The 26,602-nt window shown below is 43.1% G+C and overlaps 1 protein-coding gene across 2 annotated transcripts in view; it reads right to left on the bottom strand.

Moving 5' to 3' along the window:
• PCSK6 (proprotein convertase subtilisin/kexin type 6) overlaps window positions 1–23,083 on the bottom strand; it is a 123,788-nt gene extending 100,705 nt beyond the window's left edge. The window contains exon 1 of one of the 2 annotated variants that reach the window (XM_026673061.2): window positions 22,804–23,083. In XM_026673061.2, the coding sequence (XP_026528846.2) occupies window positions 22,804–22,974 (171 nt within the window). In that variant the 5' untranslated portion in view covers window positions 22,975–23,083. The remainder of the gene's footprint in view (window positions 1–22,803) is intronic. The other variant, XM_087972791.1, reaches the window with a different exon arrangement.
• Window positions 23,084–26,602: the final 3,519 nt, after the last annotated feature.

Genomic DNA, 26,602 nt, shown 5'->3' with positions numbered 1-26,602 from the left:
GTACCCCCCAATACATTTGGCAGGATTAGGAAAAGCTACCTTTAAATAATGAAAGGCCGGATTAAGCATGATTGATTTGATTGTATGCCATCTACTTATTTTTGACTCCAAGACACCACACAGATTAAGCATGATTATTAGACATATTTAGTCAATTTTATTTTTTTTAAAAGGTACCTATGGTAATATTAATTTAATATATCTTAGGTGACAGGAATTTGAACTGAAATATTTATTTGCTAAAAAGATCATAAAATAAAATATGCACAATGAGATTTAATTCCTACATGGAGACAAATATAAAACTGTACCTATAATACTGTGGCAACCATCATAAAGATTTAAAGAGAGTAATAGAAATCTAATTATATTCCCCTTACAATAGCCTCTGCCTGACAGAATAGATCTTAAAAGAAGAAAATATTTGCTGCTTAGGGTAGAATTGTAGAATTCTTGGTGCTTCTGGGCTGTTTGCAAAGGAACAACAAAGCTAAGAGAACACCAGGGATTCCACAAAATAGATTTCTTTCTTCTGCAGAATCCTTACCTTTATGTTCCTTCCACCAGTTTTTTCACCGAGTTGAAAATGTAAGAGGTGAGGAAATAATGTGGAATATCTACTCTGCAAAGAGAAGCTCCACCATCTCCATGCCTTCATTCATGAGAAGCCCCATCATCTAAAGTTGGAGCTTCTTCTGCAGCATGTGCTTGCCGTATATTAGTTGTTTAAACTTTGGTGTTGAGCAGGGGTGGGTTTCTACCAGTTCTGTCCACCTCTGTAGAACCGGTAGCTCTGAAGAACTGGTTCTATGTCTGCTGATGTTTTTGCCCACCCGCCTGCCCGGGCTCTTACCTGACCTTTATTTCCTGCTTTTTCAACTTCAGCTGCCCCGTGCAAGGCACAGCTGCAGTTAAAAAAGCAGGAAAAAAGTACTTTTTCAAAGGCTGCTTCTCGGCACGCAGCGCTGCTCAGCTGTCCAGGCACCAGGCTGGTGATGATTTACAGGCACGCGCAGCATGCAGGAAAGCACATAGTAAATCACCAAACCTCGTAAATCACTGAACCAGTAGTTAACCCTGTCGGATCCCACCCCTGGTGTTGAGCATTGAGAATGCTTAAAATGTGGGTTTGCAATGCCTTTCTTAAGAACCTCTTGTGAGTCACATAGAATCCAGTGGTATTGACAGAAACACGTCATGTCAAGTTGCTAAAAGCCAACATTTTATTTGGAAGCATTTCTAATGGCATAATTTTTCAATCACCAAGGAACTCTGGAGAATGAGCACTTTCCTCTGTGGGCACTACTGTCCCACAGGCAGGATTACCTGCCCCAGCTTGATTGCACATTCACATTTGCAGAGCTTCAACAGATCAGTTCTGCTACCACTTTGAAGGTAATCTCCTTGGATTGTCTAGAACGGAGTCCCACTGGAACCAAGATAGAGAGGCGCACGGTCCATCTGTCTAATCTTCTGATTAAAGGCTTATGTGAATAGATAAACTGAACATTTTAGCCTCTTACTAGAGGAACAAGCCAACTGAAATGGAAAGAAAAAAAGCAATTCTATGCTCGAGACAACAAAGTTACCTTGTTGTTCTACCAGCTCTGTTCTGGCAACACAAACTGCTTTGGCTGAAAAATGGCTACCAAAGTTACAAAGCAGGCAAGACTGTGGAATCAAAATGCTCAGAAAAATCGTCTGGTCCCTAACAGCTTAGAAGAAGCTAAGGGACATGATTATTTTGCTGGTGCTGCAAGGATATGCACACCTATTCCAAGAAAATGAGCTGCGATAAGCAAACAACCCACCACTTGTAGCAATAGCACTAACAATAGCACTTAGACTTATATATGACTTTACAGCCCTTTCTAAGTGGTTTACAAAGTCAGCGTATTTCCCCCAACAATCTGGGTCCCCATTTTACCCGCCTCAGAAGGATGGAAGGCTGAGTCAACCTTAAGCCTAGTGAGATTCAAACTGCCATATTGCAGGCAGCCGGCAGTCAGCAGAAGTAGCCTGCAGTACTGCACTCTAACCACTGTGCCAATGTGACTCACATAGAAACATTAATGTTCCCCGGGCAAACAGCTGCAAAGGCAATCACTGGAAGCCTCCAGATCATTTAAGGTTGAAACAATGTCATTGCAATTCCAAAAGTGCTTTTTCCGAAAGGCAAATTGGACTTTCTTGGGGTTTTTTTTTCCTCTGAAAATGTTTTAGCTCTCATCCGACCAGCTTCTTCAGTTGGGAAGAACTGAGAACTAAAGAAGCTTCTTGGATGACAAGTGAAACATTTTTGAAGGAAGAAAATCCAATTGCCTTTTGGGGGGGAAAGCACCTTCTACAGACAAAGGTCACAACCAGTGTTGGGATTCGAAATTTTCTACTACTGGTTCTGTGAATGTGGCTTGGTGGGCATGACTTGGTGGGAGTGGCAGGGGAAGGATACTGTTAAATCTCCATTCCCTCCCCACTCCTGGGGAAAAGTTACTGCAAAATCCCATTCCCTCCCCACCCCACTAACCTGCTTTCCAGCTCCGTTTTCCTGTGCAGGGCAACAAAAGAAGACCCAGCCAATCAGCTGGGACTCGGGAGTCAGAGAAGAGATTGGGGCGGGGCCAGTCAGAGGTGGTAATTTGCCGGTTCTCCAAACTCCTCAAAATTTCTGCTACCAGTTCTCCAGAACTGGTCAGAACCTGCTAAATACCACCTCTGATCACAACCTTATGTGATGGAGAGAAGTGGAGAAAAAGGCAAGACCCCAGTGTGGGTCAAGTTAGAAATTTAAGCAAATCCACAAGATTCTGTAGAGTTGAGCACCCTAGAGAAGATTTCTTAATTGTATTGATCCACTAAAACTGCAGCGTTATATACATTTCCCCGGGAAATAGCTCTCACTGAAAACCATGAACCTTAAATTTGATTGAAGGTGTATCGGACTGCATTATAGAACTCTTATGATTTATTTATTTGCCAGATTTATATCCTGCCTTTCCTTTGGAAGCTCAAGGCAGCAACCACCGAAATCCTTCCTCCGATTTTGCTCCTCCACCACTGAAAGAGATTGACTAGCCTAAAGTCATTGAGTAGGTTTCTATGATGGGACTCTAGCTTTCTGCATAAATCAGGATTGGAATAAATACACCATTCATGCAAGAGGGAAACAGACATTTCATTTTTTGATAATGAATGTATATTTCACCTTCATATACTCCTGAGGGTAGAAGGAGGTAGATAATTACATAATGCATGAAAGTACCATTTATTTAGCCATTATAGGTCACAAATGAGTTCTTACAACACACTAAACCACAAACCAAGATTTCATAGTAGCTTCCTATAGCATACTATAAGCAAAACCTAAAGCAAACCAAGTTAGTATGATGGGCAAACTAAGTTAGCACGATGGGCAAACACAGTCATGTTGAGTTTTATAACATCCTGGGACAAAGACAGTCAGTGAAACACTTTAACACACACATGCACACCCTTTAGGTGAATAGGGTAGACAAGATAGCAGAATTCCAATGTTTGAGGGGCTCCTACAAAGGCAAGGGAGTAAAACTATTTTCCAATGCACCAAAAGGCAAGACAAAAAACAATGGGTGGAATCTAACCAGAGAGAGAAGCAACCTAGAACTAAGTAGAAATTTCCTAACAGTGAGAGCAATCAACCAATTGCCTTCAGAAGTTGTGAGTGCTCCATCACTGAAGGCTTTCAAGAACAGACTGGACAACATTTGTCTGAAATGATATAGGTTCTCCTGCTCTAGCATGGGGCTAAACTAGAAGACTCTAAGGTCCCTCAACTCTATTATTCTATGTTCTATGCCAGGGATCGGCAACTTTAAACACTCAAAGAGCCACAAAGGTCCTAACTGGAAGCCCCCAGTTCAATTCTGGAGCGGACCGGAAGTCCAGTTCCCCCACCATAGAGTCTCCTCCTAGAGTGGTGTCCTTTTTCCTTTTACTGATCAGCAACAGGGAGCTGCAGCAGAGGGATGAAAGAGCCACATGCAGCTCCAGAGCCATAGGTTGCCGACCCCTGTTCCATGCTCTCACTTGCTTCCAATTCCTACATGACACTAGTCATTCCCTGCTTGGAATCTTCCAGATGTTTTGGACCACACATCCTCTCTTTCTCAGTCAATTTGGTGCAACCGAGGGGATTAAACTAACAAAATTACATTCTATTTCTGAAGTAGCTTAATTCCACTGAATGAGAAACTGATTGTCGCTCCCTTATGGATAATGAGATGTTGGAATGCTAGTAATGAGAAGAATTAGAATCCAACATATCAGCTAAGACATATTTGCTTAACCATGGTTTACTGAATAAATGGGTGTGGGTTACATCTGCCCAACACATTTCGATTTTGTGCAGCATGCAAATCCTAACATATAACACCCCAATTTGGCTGAAGGAGGGAAGGAGATAGACACACCACATTGTTGGTTTGTTTGTTTTTCTCCTTTTCTTTTTAGGGCCCATGTGTAATTTAAAAGTAGCACTTTGTTTCTCCATCAAAGTTGTTTTAAGTTTGGAGTTTGTCCTTTAAAAAAAAAGTGCAAACAGAATAGAATTGTAATCCTCCCAGACCATTCAGAAGAGTGCCAGAAGCAAGTTTGATTCTTGCCTAGCTGCTCCCTTCCCAGGAGGTAAAGGTTATAAATAAGCAGAGAAATACACATCTATATTTAGCCTGCAGAATAGTGTCTAGCACACGCTAAAAAGTAAAACAAACAAACAAACCCAAATGAATTATGGAAAACAAAATGTCAATGCCTCCATTCATGCAACTGAACCGTAAACCAACCAACCACATTTTAACCTAACACGTCATGCGATTCTAAAGATGGTTGGTCCATAATTCAGTATTTTGCAAGAATCCAAAAAATGCACACACACCACCCAAAAAAATAGTTCAATTAAAATCAGGCAGCTACATGGGAGAACTTTAACCGTGGGCCTTTTCTGATTTAACCCGGAATCAGCTGCCACATCAGCTGTTTGCACTAGAAAAAGCACGCTTCAGCTTGCACAAGTGGGTCAATTTCCTTCCAGAGCAGCAAGAAAGTGCTTGGTTTAGAAAGGGTTACAAGCCTCGCCTCTAACCCACATTCAAAAATAGATGGGGAAATGGTGTCCCCATTGTAACAACATACTTTGAAAATCCATTCAACATATGGTTAATGTAAAGAAGAGCACAGCAGGAGCATCTGTTAAGCCTTGCACAGAACAAATTTTTGTTTGGAGAAATGTCCCACCTAGCACCACTTGAAGGAACTATCAAGCCTCGGAGGCCTGAACTATTCAGAGTTAGCACCCTAAGAGCAAACAGAACACCTGGAGAATAACCTGGTCACAACCTCATGATTGCCTGCGAATGGTCCCCAGTTCTAAGTTTTACATTTCGGGTAGAAATCAAACAATGAAAACTTTTACGTAAAACCATGTTTTACTGGAGACTAAAACATATGAAGAACGGTGTCAGCCTTCAAGATCTTCCTCCTTTCCTTTGCTTCTTTCTGGCTGTCATGAGTAAGGGGGGGGTGTGGCAGGGGGAAATGTATGGGACATGAGCTGAAAGTGTTACTAACTGATATTGTATAAACTGGGGAGGGTTTCTAATTCCTGCTTAGCTTTCTCTTCTCTGCGCAACTGCAAACCTTTATCTGAGTAAGCCAAGGTCAACTAATCATCACCACCTGGAGATGTCTGCATGATGAAGTTCACAACTTTTAATTGGAAGAACTGTTTGAACTATTGGGGGTGGGAACATTTCACTCCCTTGAAATATGTGGTGTACATGCCTATTTCCCCAGATTCAGAATTTTCTTGTTGCTACCACTGACTTCCAGTAAAAAATATCTTTTCTCTAATTACAAGAGTCTAAGTGTTTCTTTCTTGGATTTTGACCGGAGCACCAGCTGACAAACCGTTACAGAAACTGGGCTTGGCATATCTAGTGAAGAGAAAGACCAGGGGAGACATGATAGCAGTCTTCCAATATTTGAGGGGCTGCCACAGGGAGGAGGAAGGGGTCAAGCTATTTTCTAAAGCGCCTGTAGGCCAGGCAAGGAATAATGGATGGAAACTGATAAAGGAGAGGTTCAACCTGGAAATAAGGAGAAACCTTCTGACAGTGAGAACAATCAACCCATGGAACAGAAGTTGCCTTCGGAAGTTGTGGAAGCACCACCATTTGAGACTTTCAAGAAGAGACTGGACTGCCATTTGTTAGAAATGGTGTAGGGTCTCCTACTTGGGGGGGGGTTGGACTAGAGCAGGGGTCGCCAACTTTTTGGACCTCAGGGACCATCAAACTCGTAATTTTAAATCCCAGGGACCACTAACTGGTTCTGTGGCCGTGGTCTAATTTGTGGGTGTGGCTTGGTGGTCATGTGACTGGCTGAACATGGCTTGTATGTAAATATTATAAATATTTATATAAATATTGATTTTTTTATAAAAAAAGAAGCAACTTTTACCCAAAATCAGGCAAAGCAGGCAGAATGAGTTGCTCACAGAATCACAGATTCATTCAGAGATCTATCTATCTGCCATTGGCTAGCTCAGTCTGTCACATAAAATTTGCTTGCAAGCAAACTCACAAAATTAACTCACAACACACCATGTATGTAAATATTGATTTTTTTTTAATTTAAAAAAAGAGCAACTTTTACCCAAAATCAGGCAAAGCAGGCAGGCAGATTGAGTTGCTCATAGAATCATTCAGTGATCTATCTATCTGCCATCGGCTAGCTCAGTCTCTCAAATTTGCTTGCCGTGAATCTGCACTGAATAATAGAACCTTCAGTCCTAAGGGAGGTTCAGCTGTGCTTAAAAGCAGAGCTGAAGATCTAAAGACTAGCTAGAAAGCAAGAAATCCAGCCATTTCCTGCTTCCTAGCTAATCTAAATCTCCCAGCACAGCAGAATAAATGATGGTTGAAAAAAGGAAAAATAGCAATTTAGCAGGCAAGCTTGCCGGGTAAGGAGTGAGTGGGCGGGGAGGGTTCCCGCGGGCCATGTGGATGGCGCAGCCTTGAGTTTCTGCGCAGCCTGGATTAATTGCTTTGGAGGAGTGCTCTGGGGGTTAGATTTCTGTGCGGCCCACCAAAATTTTCTCATGGTCCACCAGTGGGCTACAGCCCACTGGTTGGTGATCGCTGGACTAGAGGACCTCCAAGATCCCTTCCAATTCTGATTATCTGTTATATGTGTTTGTCTGGGGTTCTGTGAGCAGCCAACGGAACTCTCCAAAGTTCTAAAAGACCCCATTGATGTTCAAGCAGTTGTGGTTAAATTAGCTCCCCAGTGTTTTTAACTCTTTGACTTGTTAGATCTTCTCCTTGTTAGTTCTCCCATCTCTACTCCCATTTGCTTTGTTAGGATGTTAGCTACCCTCGGCATTTGATTGAATTTCCCATATCCTGCTCAGCAATCTATGAGCTTTCAATTCCAAATGGAGCAGTATATTAAGGGAACCAGATTTGGGTTGTTGTTGTTGTTGTTGTTGTTGTTGTTTTTAAATGTCTAACATGACTAATGGGCACCATGCAACTCACATTTCCATCTTTTCGCCATGCTGATTGCAGGGGGCTGCCACAGACTGTATCTGGGAATCTGTAAAATTAAATATTTACATCTCCTCCGGAAAAAACAATTGGGCAGAGTCAGAACGAAGATAGCAAGCAGCTTAAAGTGGGTGGCTTAGAATAAATGAAGCCAAAAGCTAGCTAACCACACAACTGTCCAGCCAAGAAATGTGCAGCTTCTATTTTAATCTGAGATGGGAAGAAGGTTTAGTCTTAGTAGCAAAGCATTTTAAAGGAATGGTGAGTAAAGCAGTGGTGGCATTCAGACATTTTTACTACCGTTTCTGTAGGCGTGGCTTGGGGGCTTGGTGTGGCTTGGGGGCGTGGTTTAGTGGGCGTGGCAGGGGAAGGATACTGTAAAATCCACATTCTTTCCCCACCCCACTAACCTGCTTTCCAGCTCCATTCTCCTGTGCAGTGCAACAAATGAATACCCAGCCGATCAGCTGGGACTCAGAAGGCAGAGAATGTCAAGCCCAAAATTGACATATGTGTAGCCATTTTAGTAAGGCTTAGTATATATTCTTTTTCTTACTTTCTCTGGCAATCATGGGGGAAGGGTTTCAGGATTGCCACATTCCTAAGGGGGGGGGGAGTGGAGATAGTTGGATAGTTGTTTAGGCTAGGTGATTCTTCTTTCCATGGGAAAACAAGTTGTCCGTGCTCAGGCCCCTTGAGGTGGAGATTTATGATATCAAGCAATGTGGAATTACTTCTGTTAGAGAATATGACTTTTGGGGGTTGTTTCTAACTTATAATATTGTGGGGTAATTCCTGGTTGTGTCAGATCCGGAATTACCATGGACTTTGCCAATTTGATGCTTTCCTAAATAAAAGAAATTGTCTTGGAAGATGGACTTTGTTCTTTTCTTTTTAAATGGATTTCATCACTTGAAAACCTAACATAGAATAGATGGGGGCGGGGCCAGTCAGAGGTGGGATTTGCCAGTTCTCCAAACTACTCAAAATTTCCACTACCAGTTCTCCAGAACTGGTCAGAACCTGCTGAATACCACCTCTGGAGTAAATTGTCAGCTATTGGTCATGGTTTCTTTCTTAACCTTCCTGGGAAGTTCCTGGTGCAGCAGCCTAGCCTAGTAACCCCAGTTGTACACTTGTTCACAATCATTTTGCTTGTTTGCATTCTGGCTTGCTCCTGTCTTTCAGGAGACAAGCAACATCCCTCCCTTTTCCAACTTGTCTCAGCAGGTTGAAGAAAGTCAGGTCCAACACAACCCAGGTCACAGAAATCCGAGTTAAAAGTTCTGTGAGATGACACTGCAGCTGCAATTGACATAACCTGTTTTTGCTTCGCACAGGGTGAGCTTCATGCTTTATATAAGGTCATGGAAAATCTGAGGGTGTGCATGTATCAGTAAATTCCCCCACTAGCTTGACATGGGAATGAATTATCTTTTTTTAACCCAACCTATATCACTACTTGTATGTATGTACACAACCCACATGAGCCAGTTTTTTAAATGCCTCTTCCCTTGTCTGTTTTGTTAGTAATTTATTTCTGCAGTATTACCTTCCTGATCTCCTGCTGATTGAGTTTACATTTTCCGGTCTTTATTATGTTCATTTAGTTCTAAACTCTAAATCTAGTTGTAATCTGCAGTCCCCGAGGTCTTCATTTTTAGTATAAATTAAATTCATAAACAACCAAGGCAAAGGGAAGCGTTCCCACTCCCTACCACCCGCAAAGAGATACGTGGTTCTCTGTATTTGTCACTGCTAAGTTCTCAATGCAAGAATGAAAATGCATCACTAACAAAAAGGGTTAGGGTTAGAAAATAAGCAGCTGGAGAGGCCCAAAGAGGAGGTGAAAAAAATTGAAGGCCAAAGAAAAAGACACAGCATCATAGAAACAGAGTTTCCTTCAGACGCAGATGTCTGCAACAGGACTCTGTTTTAACAAACAGATGAAGAACTAATTCAAGGAAGGCTTTCTACAACATTGAGAGAAGGCATGTGAGAAACCCAGCTGGAATTATTCCCAAACTCTGCTTGGAATCTTCTCTCCCTACCACGCCAATTGTTTTCAATAACTTCAGCTGATTGTTAGTCTAACTAATAGCCCATTTAGCCCAGGCCTATCTAATCTGGCAGGAGTTTTCAAGTGCTCAATAAAACATTTCCAAGTCATCTCATTAAACAGACCTTTGAAAACTATATTGCCAAAGGGCTGCAGAGTGAGCATGCTGCAAGCTTTTCGATAACAAATGAACTTGGAAAGGTTTTCATGTGGTTGGTTTTAGCATTTTATGGCACGGTAAACCCAAGCCGTGAGACTTATGACACAAATCAGGGGGTTTTGTTTTTTGTTTTTCATTTAAAGTCATGATGCAACTCAGGTTTGCTTAGTTTAGGGCTCTAGGCAGTCTCCAAATGTGTAATTTTAAGTACAGAATTCATAACAGTGCAGGGGTGGGATTCTACCAGTTCGCACCTATGCTCTAGAACAGGTTGTTAACATTCTAAGCAGTTCGGAGAACCAGTTGTTATTAGAAATTACTGGCCTAATCCTGTAAGGAAGGCAGGAAGGAAACATTCTGGTGTTGCTTATAGAAACTGCCTCTCCATTAACCCTTATTACATTCTTGGCAGGACTAGACTTCCTGTCTCATGAACTTCTCTGGAGTTTTTTCCCTTCCTTTGCTGGTACTTTGCTTGTGTGGAGTGACCATTCAAAGTTACAATGGCACTGAAAAAAGTGACTTATGACCATTTTTCACACTTACAACTGCTGCAGCATCCCCACAGTCTTGAGAGGCCAGGCGAGGAGATGCATGCCTCGATGTGAGTGATATTGAGTTGGCCACACCCAGCCAATAACATAACCACCAAGCCATGTCCACCCAGTCACATGACCACCAAACCACACCCAACCACCTAAGCCACATCCACAGAACCAGTTGTTTAAAAATTTGAATCCCATCTCTGCAACAATGGACATGTTTGCATGGAATTTTGGAAGTTAAAGTCCAAGTTTATGGTGCCCATCTTGAGGAAATCTAAGCAAACTGCATTATTCCAGTTTTTTTTTAATAAGTTATCCAGTTTTTTCCATTGCTGTTGTCATGTCCTTGATAGAGTCGGACTCTGAGGTAGAGGAGGCACAGCTGACAGGGAGTGGAGGTGTGGCTCCAGAGGTTGTGGAGGAGGCTGGGGAAGGGCAGAGGCCGGCTGGGCAGTCAGAGGAAGAACCAGGCCCATCCCCTCTTCATCCTAGGACATGCAGGGAGGAATGGAGAAGGCAACAACTTGGCTTACAAGAGAGGAAGCGGCCATGATCCTCCTCATTGGTTGCAGCTGGGGAGACTAGTATGTAAGAGAGATGGTTAAAACACAGAATTGCTAGAAACAAAGTGTGTTTTATTTTGGGCTGAAGTTATCTTGGTTGGCATCCTTCCAACAGACTGTGCCTTGTTATCTCCTTGAATCTGGTAATTACTTATCCTAGTCTGTTGTGGAAATTTCATCATTGCAGTTTGGTTTTTTTATTTCACCTCTATCTGCTCATTAAGTTCGGACTGTATTGCTTTCTTTTGAAGACTATTTTTGAGTACATTTTATCTCCAACTGAGAATTATTGAACAGTGGGGCCAAGTTGGAGGCATTAAAGGACATTTATTTACATTTTGGATTTTGTTACATTTGTGTTACACTCCAGGTCATCACAGCTGTCTCCCAAAGATGCCATACCCTAACTACCATAATTATCCATAGCCAGCATGGCCAAAGGGATGGGAATTGCAGTTCATGGACTGGACTAGACTAGACTATTTTATTGGCCAAGTGTGGTTAGACACACAAGGAATTTGTTTCCGGTGCATAAACTCTCAATGTACATACAACAATAGTGATGAGCAACAAAGTTATAGTCATAAGAAGATAAGGAGATAGGTAATAGGGAAGATGAGAATAATGATGGTAATACTGCCTTTTTAGATAGTTTGACAGTGTTGTGGGAACTAGTTGTTTAGCAGAGTGATGGCATGGGGGGAAACCTGCCCTTATATCTAGATGTTCTGGTGTGCAATAGCATTGTTTTGAGGTTAGAAGTTGAAAATGTTTATCTAAAGGGAATTGAGCTAAGACAGGTCAGTGTAGAGCTCATCCTCTTCTCCAAGGCCAGTCCAATCACTCAACAAATGAACACTTGTCCCATTCACTAGCACGGTCAGGAACCCTAATTAGAAACCAGCAGACCATGAATTCTAGACCTCCCTTGGTCCAGTCATTCTCTCTCAGTTCAGCCCACCTCCCAGGAATATTACTGTAGGGAAAATGGGAAGAACATTGTGTATGCTACCTTGATATAAAACCAAAGGCAAGATATAAATTTCATCATGAATACCACCATCATCCTAGAGCAACAAGATTTTTGCAGCTTGTAGTATCATAGCTAATACTTCTAGTCCTTTCTGAAGACAGGCAACAGTAAGAAAGTGGGGGGGCACTGCTCCAAATTTCCAACCAAGTTCTTCCAAAAGACCAGCTAATATAATCAGCCATATAATCAGTTGGCCATGCCAATATTCATTTGCAAACAGGAAAGATAGCATCAATGGGGTTAACTCAAGATGCTCCAAAATTATTACGGCTTCCCAAATGTGCCAAACTTCTATTCTTTCACCTCTGTCTACAAACCATGTTTCAATGCCCCCCAAGCCACCAAATGAGTGGGGCTGGGCTTAGGCTGTTTACATCTGCAATGGAAGAAATGTTCTTTGCTCTGTTCAACACCATGCCTCTTAGCACATGGAAGGGTACAGGCTGCTCCATTCCATGGAAATGGGGGACATGCCAAGTCCACCCAAATAGATGCTCTCTGCCAGAAGGCTGAGGGAGTCATCTACCACTCCTTCCCGCAATTGGATATTATGCATCCCAGTTGAGGTGGCTCAACTCAAATGGAATCATAGAGAGAAGGAGCATCTCGAAAGTTGCTACAATTCCACCAATTATTTTTGCAGGAACAGTAAAGGCAGACAAACCACCACCACCCCCAGTTTAGCGAAGAGGGGGAAAAGTTGTGATACGTCACATGACGACAACAGATGATGTGAGTTTGACACCCGTGTTCTAGATTCATGGACAGCTTTGTATCATTTCCTTGATAATAATATCAGTGCCTATTGTCACTACCTTCCTTCCTGTTGTTTTGCTTTCTTAACTTTCCAAATGGAATGACAGCCGTGGTATATTCTGGTAGCCTCCAAAGCAGATAATAAACAGATTTAAACTGGTTTAGTTTTTTTTAAATCAAAAAGTCAAAAGAAGAGGAACAATGCCAGAGTTAAATGAAAATCAAGAGCAAATTTAAAAAAACAGGAGACACTTTTAAGAATCACTGTTATAGAAGCCAATCACTGTGGCCTTTGAGCACACCTACCAATGGCTAGTTACATGCTTTTCTGAGTCGCCTAACTTTCTGCTTGTACAACATACTAAAGCATAAATTAACGATGGCTTTATACATCATCCCATGCAAAGACACCCAAGAAGTTAGTGAGAATGACAGAGAACTGTGCTGCCTGTGGTCCGATCTAAGCATAGTACACAAAATTGTCTGCTACAACATCTTGCCTGTCAATGACTTCTTCAGCTTCAACCACAATAATATATGGGCAAACAATCGATACAAACTCAAGGTCAACAGAGTGGTCAATGCCTGGAACGCCCTACATGTTTCCCTTGTTACAGCCTCAACCCCTCACAGCTTCAACCTCAAACTGTCTACCGTGGACCTCACCCCATTCCTAAGAGGTCCTTAAAGAGGGTGTGCATAAGCGCACCAGAGTGCCTACCGTCCCTGTCTTACTGTCCCCATTTATCCATATTTACTTCTTTATGAATGTTTATGTTCATACTTATATTTGTTATCTTGTACACGTTTGACAAACAAATAAAATTAAATAAATAAATAAGTATAAATGGTATATGTGGCAATGACCTTGGGAGAGAGGAGGAAGACGAGCAAACTGGACAATTGTCATGCAAAATGTATCTCAGCCCCACAGAAGGAAAAAAAAAGTCTCAGAAAGAACCTTCCCTAATTTTCTGGAAGATAAAAAATAAAAAATAAAGGCAGAAGAAATGCTTCCGGACTATCGTGATTTTGAAATGAAACTTTACAACAAAGGTAGTATTAATATATGGTTTGTGCTTTCAGTCTGGATTGCCTTGGCAGTAAAACACCTATAAAGTATAAGGTATCAAACTACTCAAAAATATTGCACAGAATAATATTGGGAAAGAAGCAAAGAGCATCCCCATCATGTAAAAAGAAAGGCAATCAGCAAAGAAAAGCAGCGAGGATAGGATCAGGCAAAGAATCTAACCATATCTCCTCCTGAGGATGAGTGGTACTCCATCACCCAATAGAAGTTGCATACAGGTAGTCCTCAACTTACGGTTAGCGACTGTTTAAAGCTGCAATAGCACTGAAAAATGTGACTTATAGCTGTGGTGGCACAGAAGTTAGAATGCAATACTGCAGGGCTAACTCACTGCTCGCTCCAGGAGTTTGATACTGACTGGCTCAGTGTTGACTCATTCTTTCATCCTTCTGAGGTGGGTAAAAGGAGGACTCGAACTGTTGGGGGCAAGAGGCTGATTCTGTAAACCGCTTAGAGAGGGCTGAAAAGCACTATGAAGCGGTATATATAAGTCTAAGGGCTATTGCTGTTATAACCATTTTTCACACTTACAAACATCGCAGCATCCCTGTGATCACGTGATCAAAATTTCAGATGGTTCATATTTATGATGGCTGCCTGGGTCATGTGATCACTTTTTGGGACCTTCTGACAAGCAATGGGGGAAACCAGTTTCACTGAACAACCCTGTCACTAAGTTAACAATTGCAATGGGTCACTTAACAACAGTAGCAAGAAAGGTTGTAAAATGGGGCAAAACTCCACTCAACATATGTCTCACTTAGCAACATGAATTTTGGGCTCAATCGGGGTCATACATCAAGGACTACCTGTACCAATTCCACCGGCTTGTGCGAACCATCTATCTCTATCTTGTCACTTTTTGCCACTTGTCATTGCAAACAACTCCAGAATCAGTTGACACATCCAATAAAAACCAGAAAAAGCCATCTATGAAAGAGGCAACTCTTAGAGGGAACTAATGACTGAGGAAAGCTACTCTAAAGGATGGGTCCAAACAAGTCACTGTGGGAGCCTGGCATTCTTCTGTAGGGAAAGATCTTTCATTGGACAAGTGATGTTGCAGAGAAGGTTCCACTCTGTGTGCCAAACGAGTATCTTCAGGCCATGGCCTCATCTATCCCATTCTTGAATCTAAGGACAGAAATGATGGGGACCAACTGGAACTCTTGACCTAAACTTTGCTTTGATAGATTTGTAGGTCAGGGGAGATTTGAATCGTGGTCAGTTCCACCACTCAATTCATGTACCATTTTATTTGGCAATCTTCCTGGAGAAATGCTTCTGGAGATAATGTTCTAGGGTGTATTCACCCACCATGCTAACCTATCATAGGTCTCAACATGGTTTGTTTAAATTAATGCAGATGGTTGGGTTGGGCTAACACATTTGAGTCCAAAATAAGAAGCCATACTTTAGCCTATTGTGTGACCCAGTCTTCAAGCAGTGGTTCTTGGGAGAACTCTAATTCTACTTATTTAATGAATCGATGTTACAACCCCTTAAGAGGTTGGTATGCAATGGTTTGTAAAAGAAAGCTATGCCATGTTTGGCTGAATTGTGCTTCAGTCTGTTGCACAAACCCTATAATTCCATGATTCATTTTTGGTTCAGTGGATTGTGTGAATTCAGCCTACCATGGGTTTACATAGCCTTAGACCTTAGCTATCGATTCCAGGACATTTATCTATGTCAGTCAATTCAGTCTCCCCTATTTTGCCCCCAGGCACATTCAATATTAAACATCAGAGCTTGTTGGCTTAACTACACTGAAAAGAGGGCTGAAATCTAGAAGTTAGGTCAGAATTTATCACCCGTCATTTTAGCACCCAGATAAATTGCCCTGCTAGCAGGAGGGAGGGGGAGGGGCAGGCAGCAAACCAAGAAACGGTCCTGAGCCAGCACAAGAAAGCAATATGCAAGGATTAAAAAAAAAATCAAAAACTTCTTTGCAGGCTGAAGAACACAGAGGAAAAAAAAAAGAGACCGCAGGACATCCCGAGGGAATCAAAGTTCAGCAGAGGTCGTCGTAATGAAAACTCAAAAGAAACGCTGGAAAGAGTTTTTTTAAGCCAAGAACAAAGTTTTTCAGAGGTTGTGACCAATATGAACTGCAGTCCATTGACACACGCAGACAAAATGTCAAGCTTCAGCCCACGGAGAGAATTGTACCATTCAGGCAACCTCCTCCCTCCCCCCCCCTGCCCAAATTCTGGTAATAGATATATATATTAAGAAAGTGGGAAGCCATAACCAACTGCTGTGTTTTAAGAAAAAGTAGAAAAAGCATTTAACATCCGTGGCATATCTTTTTTTCCTTCCATCCCACACAAGAGATAATCTAGCCTCTTCTGAGCAGCTGCTCTCTACTTGCTTTTGCAACCATTCGTTTGTCTTTCATGTTGTGCCTTATGGACTATGTAAGGACTCTCTCTCTTACACAGGAGAGAATTTTCTGCAAGTAGAAGAAGAAGCACCTTCTGTAACTATTGGTCCAAAGCAGGGGTGGGATGCTACCGGTTCTGCCTGGTTCTAAAGAACCGGTAGCTCTGAAGAGCAGCAGACACCAAACTGGTTCTGTGTTTGCTGCTGTTTGGCCCACCCGCCCTCCCGGGCTCTTACCTGTCCTTTATTTCCTGCTTTTTCAACCTCAGCTGCTTTGCGCGGCACAGCTGAGGTTGAAAAAACAGGAAAAAAGAAGCTTTCCAAATGCTGCGCACCCACACACAGCGCTTTTCAGTTCTCCGGACAGCACAGCTTAATTTGTTTTTACACGCGCGTGCAAAACGTAGTCACCGAACCGGTAGTAACACCGGCTGAATCCCACCCCTGGTCCAAAGATTTGCAGTGCAGCCAAAGGCTCCATTTAAATCCAAGGCGCTTAATCCTCACCCAGACAAAAACAAGTGCTCCAGGTGGAAAACTGCACAGCATTATGGTTTGAAGGATACTTCAAACATGGGATTGCTTAGATATTTGCTAAAAATGTTCTCTTCTTTTCAGGCCTCCTAATCACATGGGGAAAGCCACCGGAGCCTGGGGAAGGCAAAAACGCCCCCCCCCCAGCCGTGATGCAGGAGGCCGACTAGGCCACACCCACCAAGGCCACGCCCACCCAGCAACTGGGCAGAGAACCTTTTGCTAAATTTTTTGAAGCCCAGCCCTGGCTGGACTCCCATTGGTCTAAAAATCTAAAACATTTGGGTTCTCTCCTTGTGTTAAACCACAAATCACAATGGCTAAACTGCAAACAAGCTATCTTAAGGCTTAATGTTATGCCTGATTCCAGCCACTGATCAAAGTGCCTTCGCCTGAGCTAAGTTCCTTCTTGCCCCTGTGCCTCGGATGTATCACTCTAGATCACAGCTCTGATCATGCTGGTTTGGATTGTGGGTTCATACAACTGATAAACAGCCAAGACTGACAGATAACGGATGGGCTCACACAACACACTCAACAAGCAAGCTCTGTACAAGCTCAGTTCGGAAGTCATATAGGAAACCATACTTTCTGCTTCTCTTTGACTAGTTCACTTTTAGCTGGCATGGAAGAAGATGCAATCATTAATTCAATCACATGAATTCCTTGTAATCTCAAGCAATACTATCTATTCCAATGGTGGGATTCAAAAATGTATTACTACTGGTTCTGTGGGTGCAGCTTGGTGGGCATGGCGTGGCTTGGTGGGTGTGGTAGGGGAAGGTTACTGCACTCCCTCCCCACCCCACTAACCTGCTTTCCAGCTCCATTCTCCTGTGCAGGGCAACCAAAGAAGACCCAGCCTATCAGCTGGGACTCGGGAGGCAGATAATAGATGGGGTTGGCGGGGCCAGTCAGAGGTGGCATTTGCTGGTTCTCCAAACTACTCAAAATTCCCGCTGCTGATTCTCCAGAACTGGTCAGAACCGGCTGAATACCACCTCTGATTTATTCCTAGATTTATCACCATCAGAATACCACCAGTAATTAGAAAATGTGTTAAGAATCTCAAAGGTGGTCATTAAGAAAATATTGGAATGAAATGAGTAGATTGACATTTGAAATTAGAGAACAAGAGGATAAACAATTTTATAAAATTTGGGACCTTTTCTATCAATGGTTAGATAATAAAATACATTAATGAAATATGTAGATTTTTAGAAAATAATAAATATATAAAGATGTATTTCTTTTTTATTATATCTACAAAATGTTTTTAGGATAGATTTGGGAGGATAATATGAATTGTTATAAAATAAACTAAGTAAATTGTGGTTATCTCGTAAAATATGAATGAATAAAATTATAGTCAAATGATTGATTAATAATATTAGGGTATTTAATTTTTGATTGATAATATGAGCTTTTATGTAATGTAATTGTAATTGAAGACTACAGAATGGATGCACAAAATGATTTGTAAACCAACTGGCACACTGTTTGTATACCTATGGAAGAAAGTTTGATGTTTTTATGTTTTGTTTGTTTATGTTTGTTTTTAAAAACCAATAAAATTTACAAAATAAACAATAAAAAAAATCTCAAAGGTGGTTTTTCAAAAGGAGACTGGACTGCTTTTTGACGAAGAAGTCAACAACATTTCGCTTCCCATCCAGGAAGCTTCGTCGGTGCTGACTGGATGGTGGATGGTTACCAGTGATGAAGCTTCTTGGGTGAGAAGCAAAATGTATTCTCCTTCCTCCAAAAAAAAAAAGAAAAGAAAAAAGAACCACAACAATCCAGTTGCCTTTTGGAAAAATACCTTTGAAACTATTATGACCTGGATGATTGAGAATCTCCATAGACATGGGCTAAGAATCCTTTCAACTAGCAAACCAAAGATGATCACGAATTTATAAACCCGTTGAATGGCCTCCCTCAGAGTCAGACACAATCCCAATATACCTAAAGCAAATCTCCCTGACTCTCCTCTTGAACTATAAGTAATGGACTACAATACCCATCATCCCTGGACCAAGGCCAGCATCTTCTTCTCATAACTACTAATCAAAAAGCTTACATAAAGAATATTCATAAAGAACAGTGTTCACCTGCTCATATTGTTGTAAAGATAAAGGTTCCCCTCGCGCATATGTGCTAGTGGTTTCCGGCTCTAGGGGGTGGTGCTCATCTCCATTACAAAGCTGAAGAGCCAGCGCTGTCTGAAGACGTCTCCGTAGTCAGGTGGCTGGCATGACTAAATGCTAAAGGCGCACAGAACGCTGTTACCTTCCCTCCAAAGGGGTCCCTATTTTTCTACTTGGATTTTTTACATGCTTTCGAACTGCTAGGTTGGCAGAAGATGGGACAAGAAACGGGAGCTCACTCCATTACACGGCGCTAGGGATTCGAACCGCAGAACTGCTGTTTTTTCTGATCGACAAGCTCAGCCTCTTAGCCACTGCACTCCCTTATTGTTGAGCCACCGTGTCCCCTTATTGTTGACACATCGCTATTCCCAGCTATCCTGCCTTTAGATGTTGGGTATCTCTTCCATGTTATCATTCTCCCCAAAGACAGGCCGACCTGTCAATCTCCGTCCTCAAATGTGGTACCCTCACCTCTTTGAAATTTCTCTCTCTTTATCCTACCTTCCTTGCCTTTTGAAGCAATGCACCTTCCTTCCTGAGATTCATTCATTAGGAAAGACAATTGTCTGTGTTTTAATAACTGGGTTCACACTATATCCTTTAACCATAATGTTTTATTGCACTGATTCACCCAAGGGTCTTCAAACTTGGCAAGTTTCAGATTTGTGGACTTCAACTCCCAGAATTCCCAAGCTAACATGACTGGAGGAGGAATTCTGGGAGTTGAAGTCCAAAGTCTTAAAGCTGTCAAGTTTGAGCCATCTGTTATTGTTAAGGACTAATTGGGTGTGCACAATGTATTTACCTATGATTAACCATGGTTTAAGCCAGGCATCTTGGTTTTTTTTATTCACAGCCCATAGTAAACCATATATAATACATGGATTGATTTTACAAAACACGCTCAGCTCATCAGTCTGGAATCCGCATTACATATCGGATATTAATACAGTTGAGAAAGTCCAGAAATATTTCATGAGAAGATTTCTCCACTCCTCTACTTGTAGCAGAATACCTTATGCCACCAGACTTGAAATTTTAAACCTAGATCGATCTAAGTATAGTACAAAATTATCTACTACAATGTCCTACCTGTCAATGAATACTTCAGCTTCAACCATAACAATACAAGAGCACACAATAGATACAAACTCGTAAACCACACCAAACTTCATTGCAGGAAATACGACTTCAGTAACAGAGTGGTCGATGTCTGGAATACTCTGACTCTGTGGTTTCTTCCCCAAACCCCAGAAACTTTAACCTTAGACTGTTTACTATTGACCTCACCCCTTTCCTAAGAGGTCTGTAGGGGGCGTGCATAAGCACACCAATGTGCTTACCATCCCTGTCCTATTGTTCCTTTTTTTTCTTATTCATATCCATTTCATGTATTCATAACAATGTTTATACTTATACCTGTTATCTAATACTTGCTTGACAAATAAATAAATAAAATAAAATAAATATATGTTTGGGTATAGGTATGAATGCAGCCAGTAGCTGTCAATTAGTATTAACCTAAAGGATCCTCTTTAACTCCGAGATGGGATGGAATAAAAGAGACACTATTAAAATCTGATAAATCTGCCAAATATGATCACCAAGGAGGATAAAATACCATATCATCAAGAATCTCTAAAGTTCCCGTTTTGAAGACATTTCAAAGCCTCCCCCTTGTGTTCATTTCCTTCTGCCCCAACCCCTCCCAAAAAATAAATAAAGACACCCACAGAGAAATCAATTAATCTTACACATATTGCAACTGGGAATGAATGGCTTTATAAATGGTATTAAATTGATAAGGGCATGTTTTGCTGGGCAAAAATTAAATATTGATTCATTTCCAACAGGCAGTCCCCTCTGGAATCCATCTCCGGTTTTATTTTTTCAGAGTTTCCCCCCCCCCCACCTTTTTTTCCCCCTTTTCTTTCAGCTGTTCTAGCTAAGTAATTACCTTTTGTGTCCTCTCCCTTTTGCAAATCTCCACTCTTTAGTCCCTCAGACACAAAAGTCCTTTGCAAAAAGTTGAGGTTGGAGCTGAAAAGTTAATTGGTCCTGAGCCAAGGGGAGGAAGAATGGTTGGGGGGAAAAAAGCTTAAGAGATCTGGGGAGAAGAAAAAAGATTCTATCGGAAGAGCCATAAATTCAGCCAAGGAGGTGATGCATGTGGTAGCGGGTGTATGTAAGAAAGGAATTGGGGGCAGTTTAGCCAAAGTAGACCCTAGTAGACACTGTCATTGTTCCTAAAAAACCAGCAGAGCCCTCCCAAAGGTGCTTTTCCGAAAGGCAACTAGACTTTCTTGGTTTTTTTCTTTGAAAACATTTCACTTCTCACCCAAGAAGCTTCTTCAGTTCCAACTCAGAACTGAAGAAGCTTCTTGGATGAGAAGCAAAACTTTTTCAAAGAGGAAAAAAAATAGAAGCCCAAGAATGTCCAGTTATCTTTTGGAAAAGCACCTTTGGGGCAACCATGACCTGGATCAGGGGTCTCCCACCTTGGCCACTTTAATTCTGGGTGTTGAAGTCCACAAGACTTAAAGTGGCCAAGGTGGGAGACCCCTGACCTGGATGGTCGAGAATCTCCATAGACAGCAGAACCCTCCTTCAAACCTTTCGCTCAAGGAAGAATGTAACATCCATCCAAGAAACAACCTGAGAAACGATCTAGGTTTGGCCATAGAGGATGGTAGGTTTCCAAAATCCCAGCAGCTCTTCTTCAAGCCAGCCAAAGAATCTGCTTGTGCTGGAACAGATGGAGCCGCACAGGTCCAACTCTCAAGATGGGAATGGACTCACTAGAAAATCTCAAGGTGGCATTTAGCCAAAGGGGTCTTTGGTCCAAGGCAGGAATGGAGAAACGTCAATTTTTCACCTGTCTAGCATCATCCCCCGTCAATACAACACAAGGTAGGTGCCTGAGCATTTCCGCTGCAAGATAAACCCCTCAGCAGGGTCTGTGCAAAAGCTGAAAAGGACCTGGCCCTGCTTTAAAAGTCAAGCCAGCTGAATGGGATGATCGATGTTTTTCCTAAGCTAAAATGCCACCCCCCCCCCCGCCTCCAGCGGGCACGGGACGGGGAAGACACGCTGGGCTTGACATCAATTTCTTCGAGGCATCCATCCAGTCGAGGAAAAAGTCCTTTCGGCTTGCAGGCAACAGGCACCGCCAGCCTGAAACCAACGGGGCATCATCGACCCGACCTGTCGCCCTCCATCTCCGTGCCTGCTCAGAAAGTAAGCGGCCCCGGGTGTTCCCCGAGTCGACTTGGCGGTCAGGATCACACCACGCCCGGGTTAACCCGAGAGGCGTCGCTTCGCCAAGACTTAGTTAGCAAAGGCGGGGGCGGAATCTCAGCCCCGAAAAAGCGACCTGGGGGGGTGTTGGTCCTCCCTTGGCAAGGAAGGAGAGCAAACTTCCTAACAGTGAAGACAATTAACCAGTGGAAAAAGCCTGCCTCCACAAATCGTGGCTGTTCCATCCCTGGAGGTTTTTAAGAAGAGAGACTAGACAGTCACTTCTCTAATATCGGTTCTCCTGCTTGAGCAGGGGGCTGGACTAGAAGACCTCGAAGGTCCCTTCCAGCTCATTCGTTCCATTCTCTTCTAAATGCCTTCGATCTAAAAAGGATCTCGCTCTTTTGCCTCCAAACCGGATCGGGACGGTTTTTACCCCGATCCTTCTTCGCCCGTTTCCACTCCGCGCGTCGCCTCTTTCAAAAGAAGAGGGAGGAGGGAAATCGCGGGAGAGAAGAACACGCGTGGGAAAGTTCTTGCGGGAGCACAGCGCGCGGGGCAACTGCGGGAAAAGGTGGGGAGGGAAACCAGGTTGGGGGTGAGGTCTCTCCCATAGCCCCGCCAACCTTCCCCACGAACCCCTCCCTCCCCCTTTTCCTCCCTCCCTCCTTGGACGTGCAGCACCGCGAAAGTTGCGCGCCTCACCTGCCCGAGGTTCAGGTAGCCGTAAGCCGAAGCCAACCGGTCCGCTTCGCCGGGGCCACCCAGCACTCGTACGGCCCAATGGTTGGTGTAGTGGACGGTGCGGGAGCGCCTGGCCGGCAGGCAAGCCGGCAGCGCCGCCAGCAGGAGCAGGTAGGTTTGCAAAGAGCGCATGGCGGCGGCGAGGGAGCCCCGCGGGCAACCGGAGCGCTGGAGACCCGCTGCTTGCCCGCTTGCCAGCCCGGGGAGAGCGAATCGCGGCTGGGCGACCGGCTGCCTTAGCCCGCCGGTGGGTGGAGCCTCGACCTCTTAAGGCGGCCGCGGCCAGCCGGGAAGGTGGGTGGGTGGGAGGGAGACCGGGCTGGCGGCCTCCCCCGCCCCCACCCCCGTGCGGGAGTGGGAGCTGAGTCCCGGGATCCCGGACAGGTAGTCGTGCCTGGCTGCCCGCCTCGGAGCTGGTTGGCGGCGGTGCCAAAGATGCTGCAGCAAAAAAGGACGGGCGGCAGCGGCGGCTGCTTTGGCCATGATGCTGCCTTCGGCCCGCCAGCCAGCCAGCCAGCCTGAGCCGTTGGAAGCGAAGGCAGCGCCGCTCCAACGGAGGAGCCCAAGGAGGCTTGACTCCGCCGCCGCCGCCGCTTGGAGAGCTCCGGACGGAAGCGAGGGAGCTGGGATGGGGGTTGTGTTTGGAGATGCACACAACTCCTCCGCCCTCGCGTTTTCCCTTCCCGGGGCTTTTTTTTTTTTTTTTTGCGGAACTCCAGCCGACCGCGGTGGAAGCAGCCGAAACGTCCCAACCGGGCTTAGAATCTCTGTTAAACATTGATTTATTCGCCGAAGGAGTCGTCGTCGTCGTCGTCCCCCCCAGCCCGCCGCCCCAGCATATTGCGGTTTGTGGACAGAGAGGAATTGCGGGGGCATCCGTTCCGCTGACCGCTTTTCTTTCTCACTGTCCTGCCTACCTAGATTGGGGCGGGGGGGGTGCTTAAAAATGAACACTTTCCCTCCTGTTTGGATGTCGGTTTCAAAGATGGATTCTGCCTGCCTGGGCGCGGGGTCGGTCGCGTAGACCGGATTTTGGTTTTTGTTTTTTTACATTCAGGTGTCTGTTAATGTTGCACGTAGTTTAGGCTTTGAACAAGTTGATGGTGGTATAATAATAGGAAATCGAATTCCAAACGTGAGTTGTATCGCTCACCTTTCTCTTTCCTCGTGTGTGTGTGTTTGTATTTACTTTCCATTTTGCTTGATAAAAGGTTCCGGGTTCTGCTTTTAAAGGTTTTTACTCGGTGACCTTGAATTGCCCCATAAATTACTCCTTTCTATAGATTCCGAAGTAATAAAACCAAAAGCGCACATTAAAGCTAAAATATACAGCCTCCATAACAAAATAACAAGACTCTGGTAGCTTCCTAAAAGAGGGAATAAATGTATTTGCAATATATAAGCTTTATAATAATAAATTTGTTTGCCTTTAAGTTGTCGCTCGATGGTTTAGCTGTTGTTGCAAGAAGATTAACACAACTTAGTCTCTGGAAATCATAATAAAACAACAGCCTGGCATAGATTTGCTGTTATTTGAACAGGAAATGCATTCTTATTCAAACAAGGAATCCTCTAAGCATTTCAATATAGTCCTCCACTTACAACTCTTCATTTAATGACCACGGGGAGAAAGTGACTTTTCATTTTTCACACTTAACAATCCTTGCAGCATCTCTATGATCCAAATTCAGACAACTTGGCAACTGACTCATATTTATGACGGTTGCAGTATCCTGGGATCATGGGCTCTCCTTTTGCGACCTTCTGGCAAGCAAAGTCAATGGGAGAAGCCAGATTTGTTTAACAACCAAGTTACTAATTTAACAACTGCAGGGATTCACTTAGCAACAGATAATTTTGGGCTCCATTGTGGTCATAGGTCAAGAACTATCTGTACCCCTTTAAAAGGGCTTTCTTCAACAACACCAAAAAGTGAACAAACAGTTGCAGCTCACTGCAGGAAGTAGGTCTGCAATTACGAAGTCCCAAGCTGAAACCCCAGAATTTCCAGGGCAAGTTGATCAAGCTCACAAGGCTGATTTGAAGAATGTGATCTCTTGGGTATATGTCAAATGGGTCAAAAAAGTCAAGATGGTGGCTGCAACCATCCAATCTTTTTTATTGTGTTGCATATGTAACAAGAAAGCAGGATGTCAATCACTTGAGACCATTGTAATTTTTTAAAATATCAATAGCATTTAGACTTATATACCACTTCACAGTGCTTGAAAGCCCTCTCTAAGCAGTTTACAGAGTCAGCCTATTGCCCCCAACAATTTGGGTCCTCATTTTACCCACCTCAGAAGAATGGAAGGCAGAGGAGGTATTCAGACGGTTCTGACCTGTTCTGGAGAACTGGTAGCGGAAATTTGGAGTAGTTTGGAGAACCTGAAAATTGCACCTCTGACTGGCCCCACCCCCATCTATTCTCTGCCTCCCATTGAGTCCCAGCTGATCGGCTGGGTCTTCTTTGGTTGCCCTGTACAGGAGAACGGAGCTAGAAAGCAGGTTAATGGAGTGGGGAGGGAATGGGGATTTTGCAGTATCCTTCTCCTGCCATGTCCACCAAGCCACGCCACACCCACAGAACTGGTAGTAAAAAAAAAATTGAATCCCACCACTGATGGAAGGCTGAGTCAACCTTGAGTTTAATGAGATTTGAACTGCCAAGATCACAGCAAGCATAAACTTCCATCCTCTTCAAATTCAGCCACTAAATCTCAAGAGTCTTGCAAGTCCATCAGGGTAGACAGCTAAGCCAACAAAGGAATGACCACGTCAGGAAGTGTTTTGCAAAGATCTCTCAGTAGCCATTTTCATCCCCTCCTCCCCATAATTCGATACACTCCAACTTCAAATGGATATTTTTATGGCAATAGAAATTGAGGATATTCTGACCAGCTTAAAAGAATTCAGAAAGTCATGTCATGCTTCATTTAACTTTAGTTTAGCGTCTGGTGTAAAATCAGTTTGTGCCATTTACACACTATCTAAGGGCTTTGCAAACCCCACCCCTGTATTAGATTATAGGTGACTTCCAACCACCCTAAACCACAATCTAATATTTTAACCTGACATCTACAGCATGAAGCAAGCTTGCTTGTTTGGTTGATATTTTCAAAGAGGGTGTGAACCTTTAGTTAATCATTAAGCTGCTCTGAAGTTTACCATAGATAAGCTTGTTGATGGAATTGCCTCATTGCTTCCATGAGGGTCAGTGAAATTCAACCCCTGGAAGACCTGAAGCTGGAAAGTCCATTCCAGGTCATTAGATGGGTTGCTGGATTTGGGGCAATTTCAATAAACTTCTCAACATCTTATCCTCAGATGACTCAATGGACTTTGGATCAAACATTTAGTCACTGACCTTTTATCATCTTGAAAGAAACTTTGATTCAAAGTTGCTAGACAAAACACATACTTTGTATCTTGGAAACAAATAGGGAGAAGAGCAGGCTTACATACCAGAGGTGCCAAGTAGACTCTCACGTATTTGAGTGGATTATAATTTGCTACAGATAAATATTTAATATTAACCAAAAAGATTAGCTTTCAAAAGCCTTTCAGAGTGGAACCAAGATCATCATAAGATGGCGGCCACCATAAATAAATAAATAGTTAATAAACAATTTCCTTATCTCCGGTTCCTGTGCAGTGGAAAACCCAAAACATTTCCATCCATGTATATACACTGCTCAAAAAAATAAAGGGAACACAAAAATAAGACATCCTAGATCTGAATGAATGAAATATTCTTGTT

This window comes from Notechis scutatus, chromosome 11 (assembly GCF_049901735.1).
Source record: "Notechis scutatus isolate UNSWTSFEM ecotype Mainland chromosome 11, rNotScu1.2, whole genome shotgun sequence".
In the NCBI taxonomy this organism is placed as follows: Eukaryota; Metazoa; Chordata; class Lepidosauria; order Squamata; family Elapidae; genus Notechis; species Notechis scutatus.
Note: the sequence above shows the minus strand (reverse complement) of the source record. Positions and strands in the feature narration are given on the sequence as shown.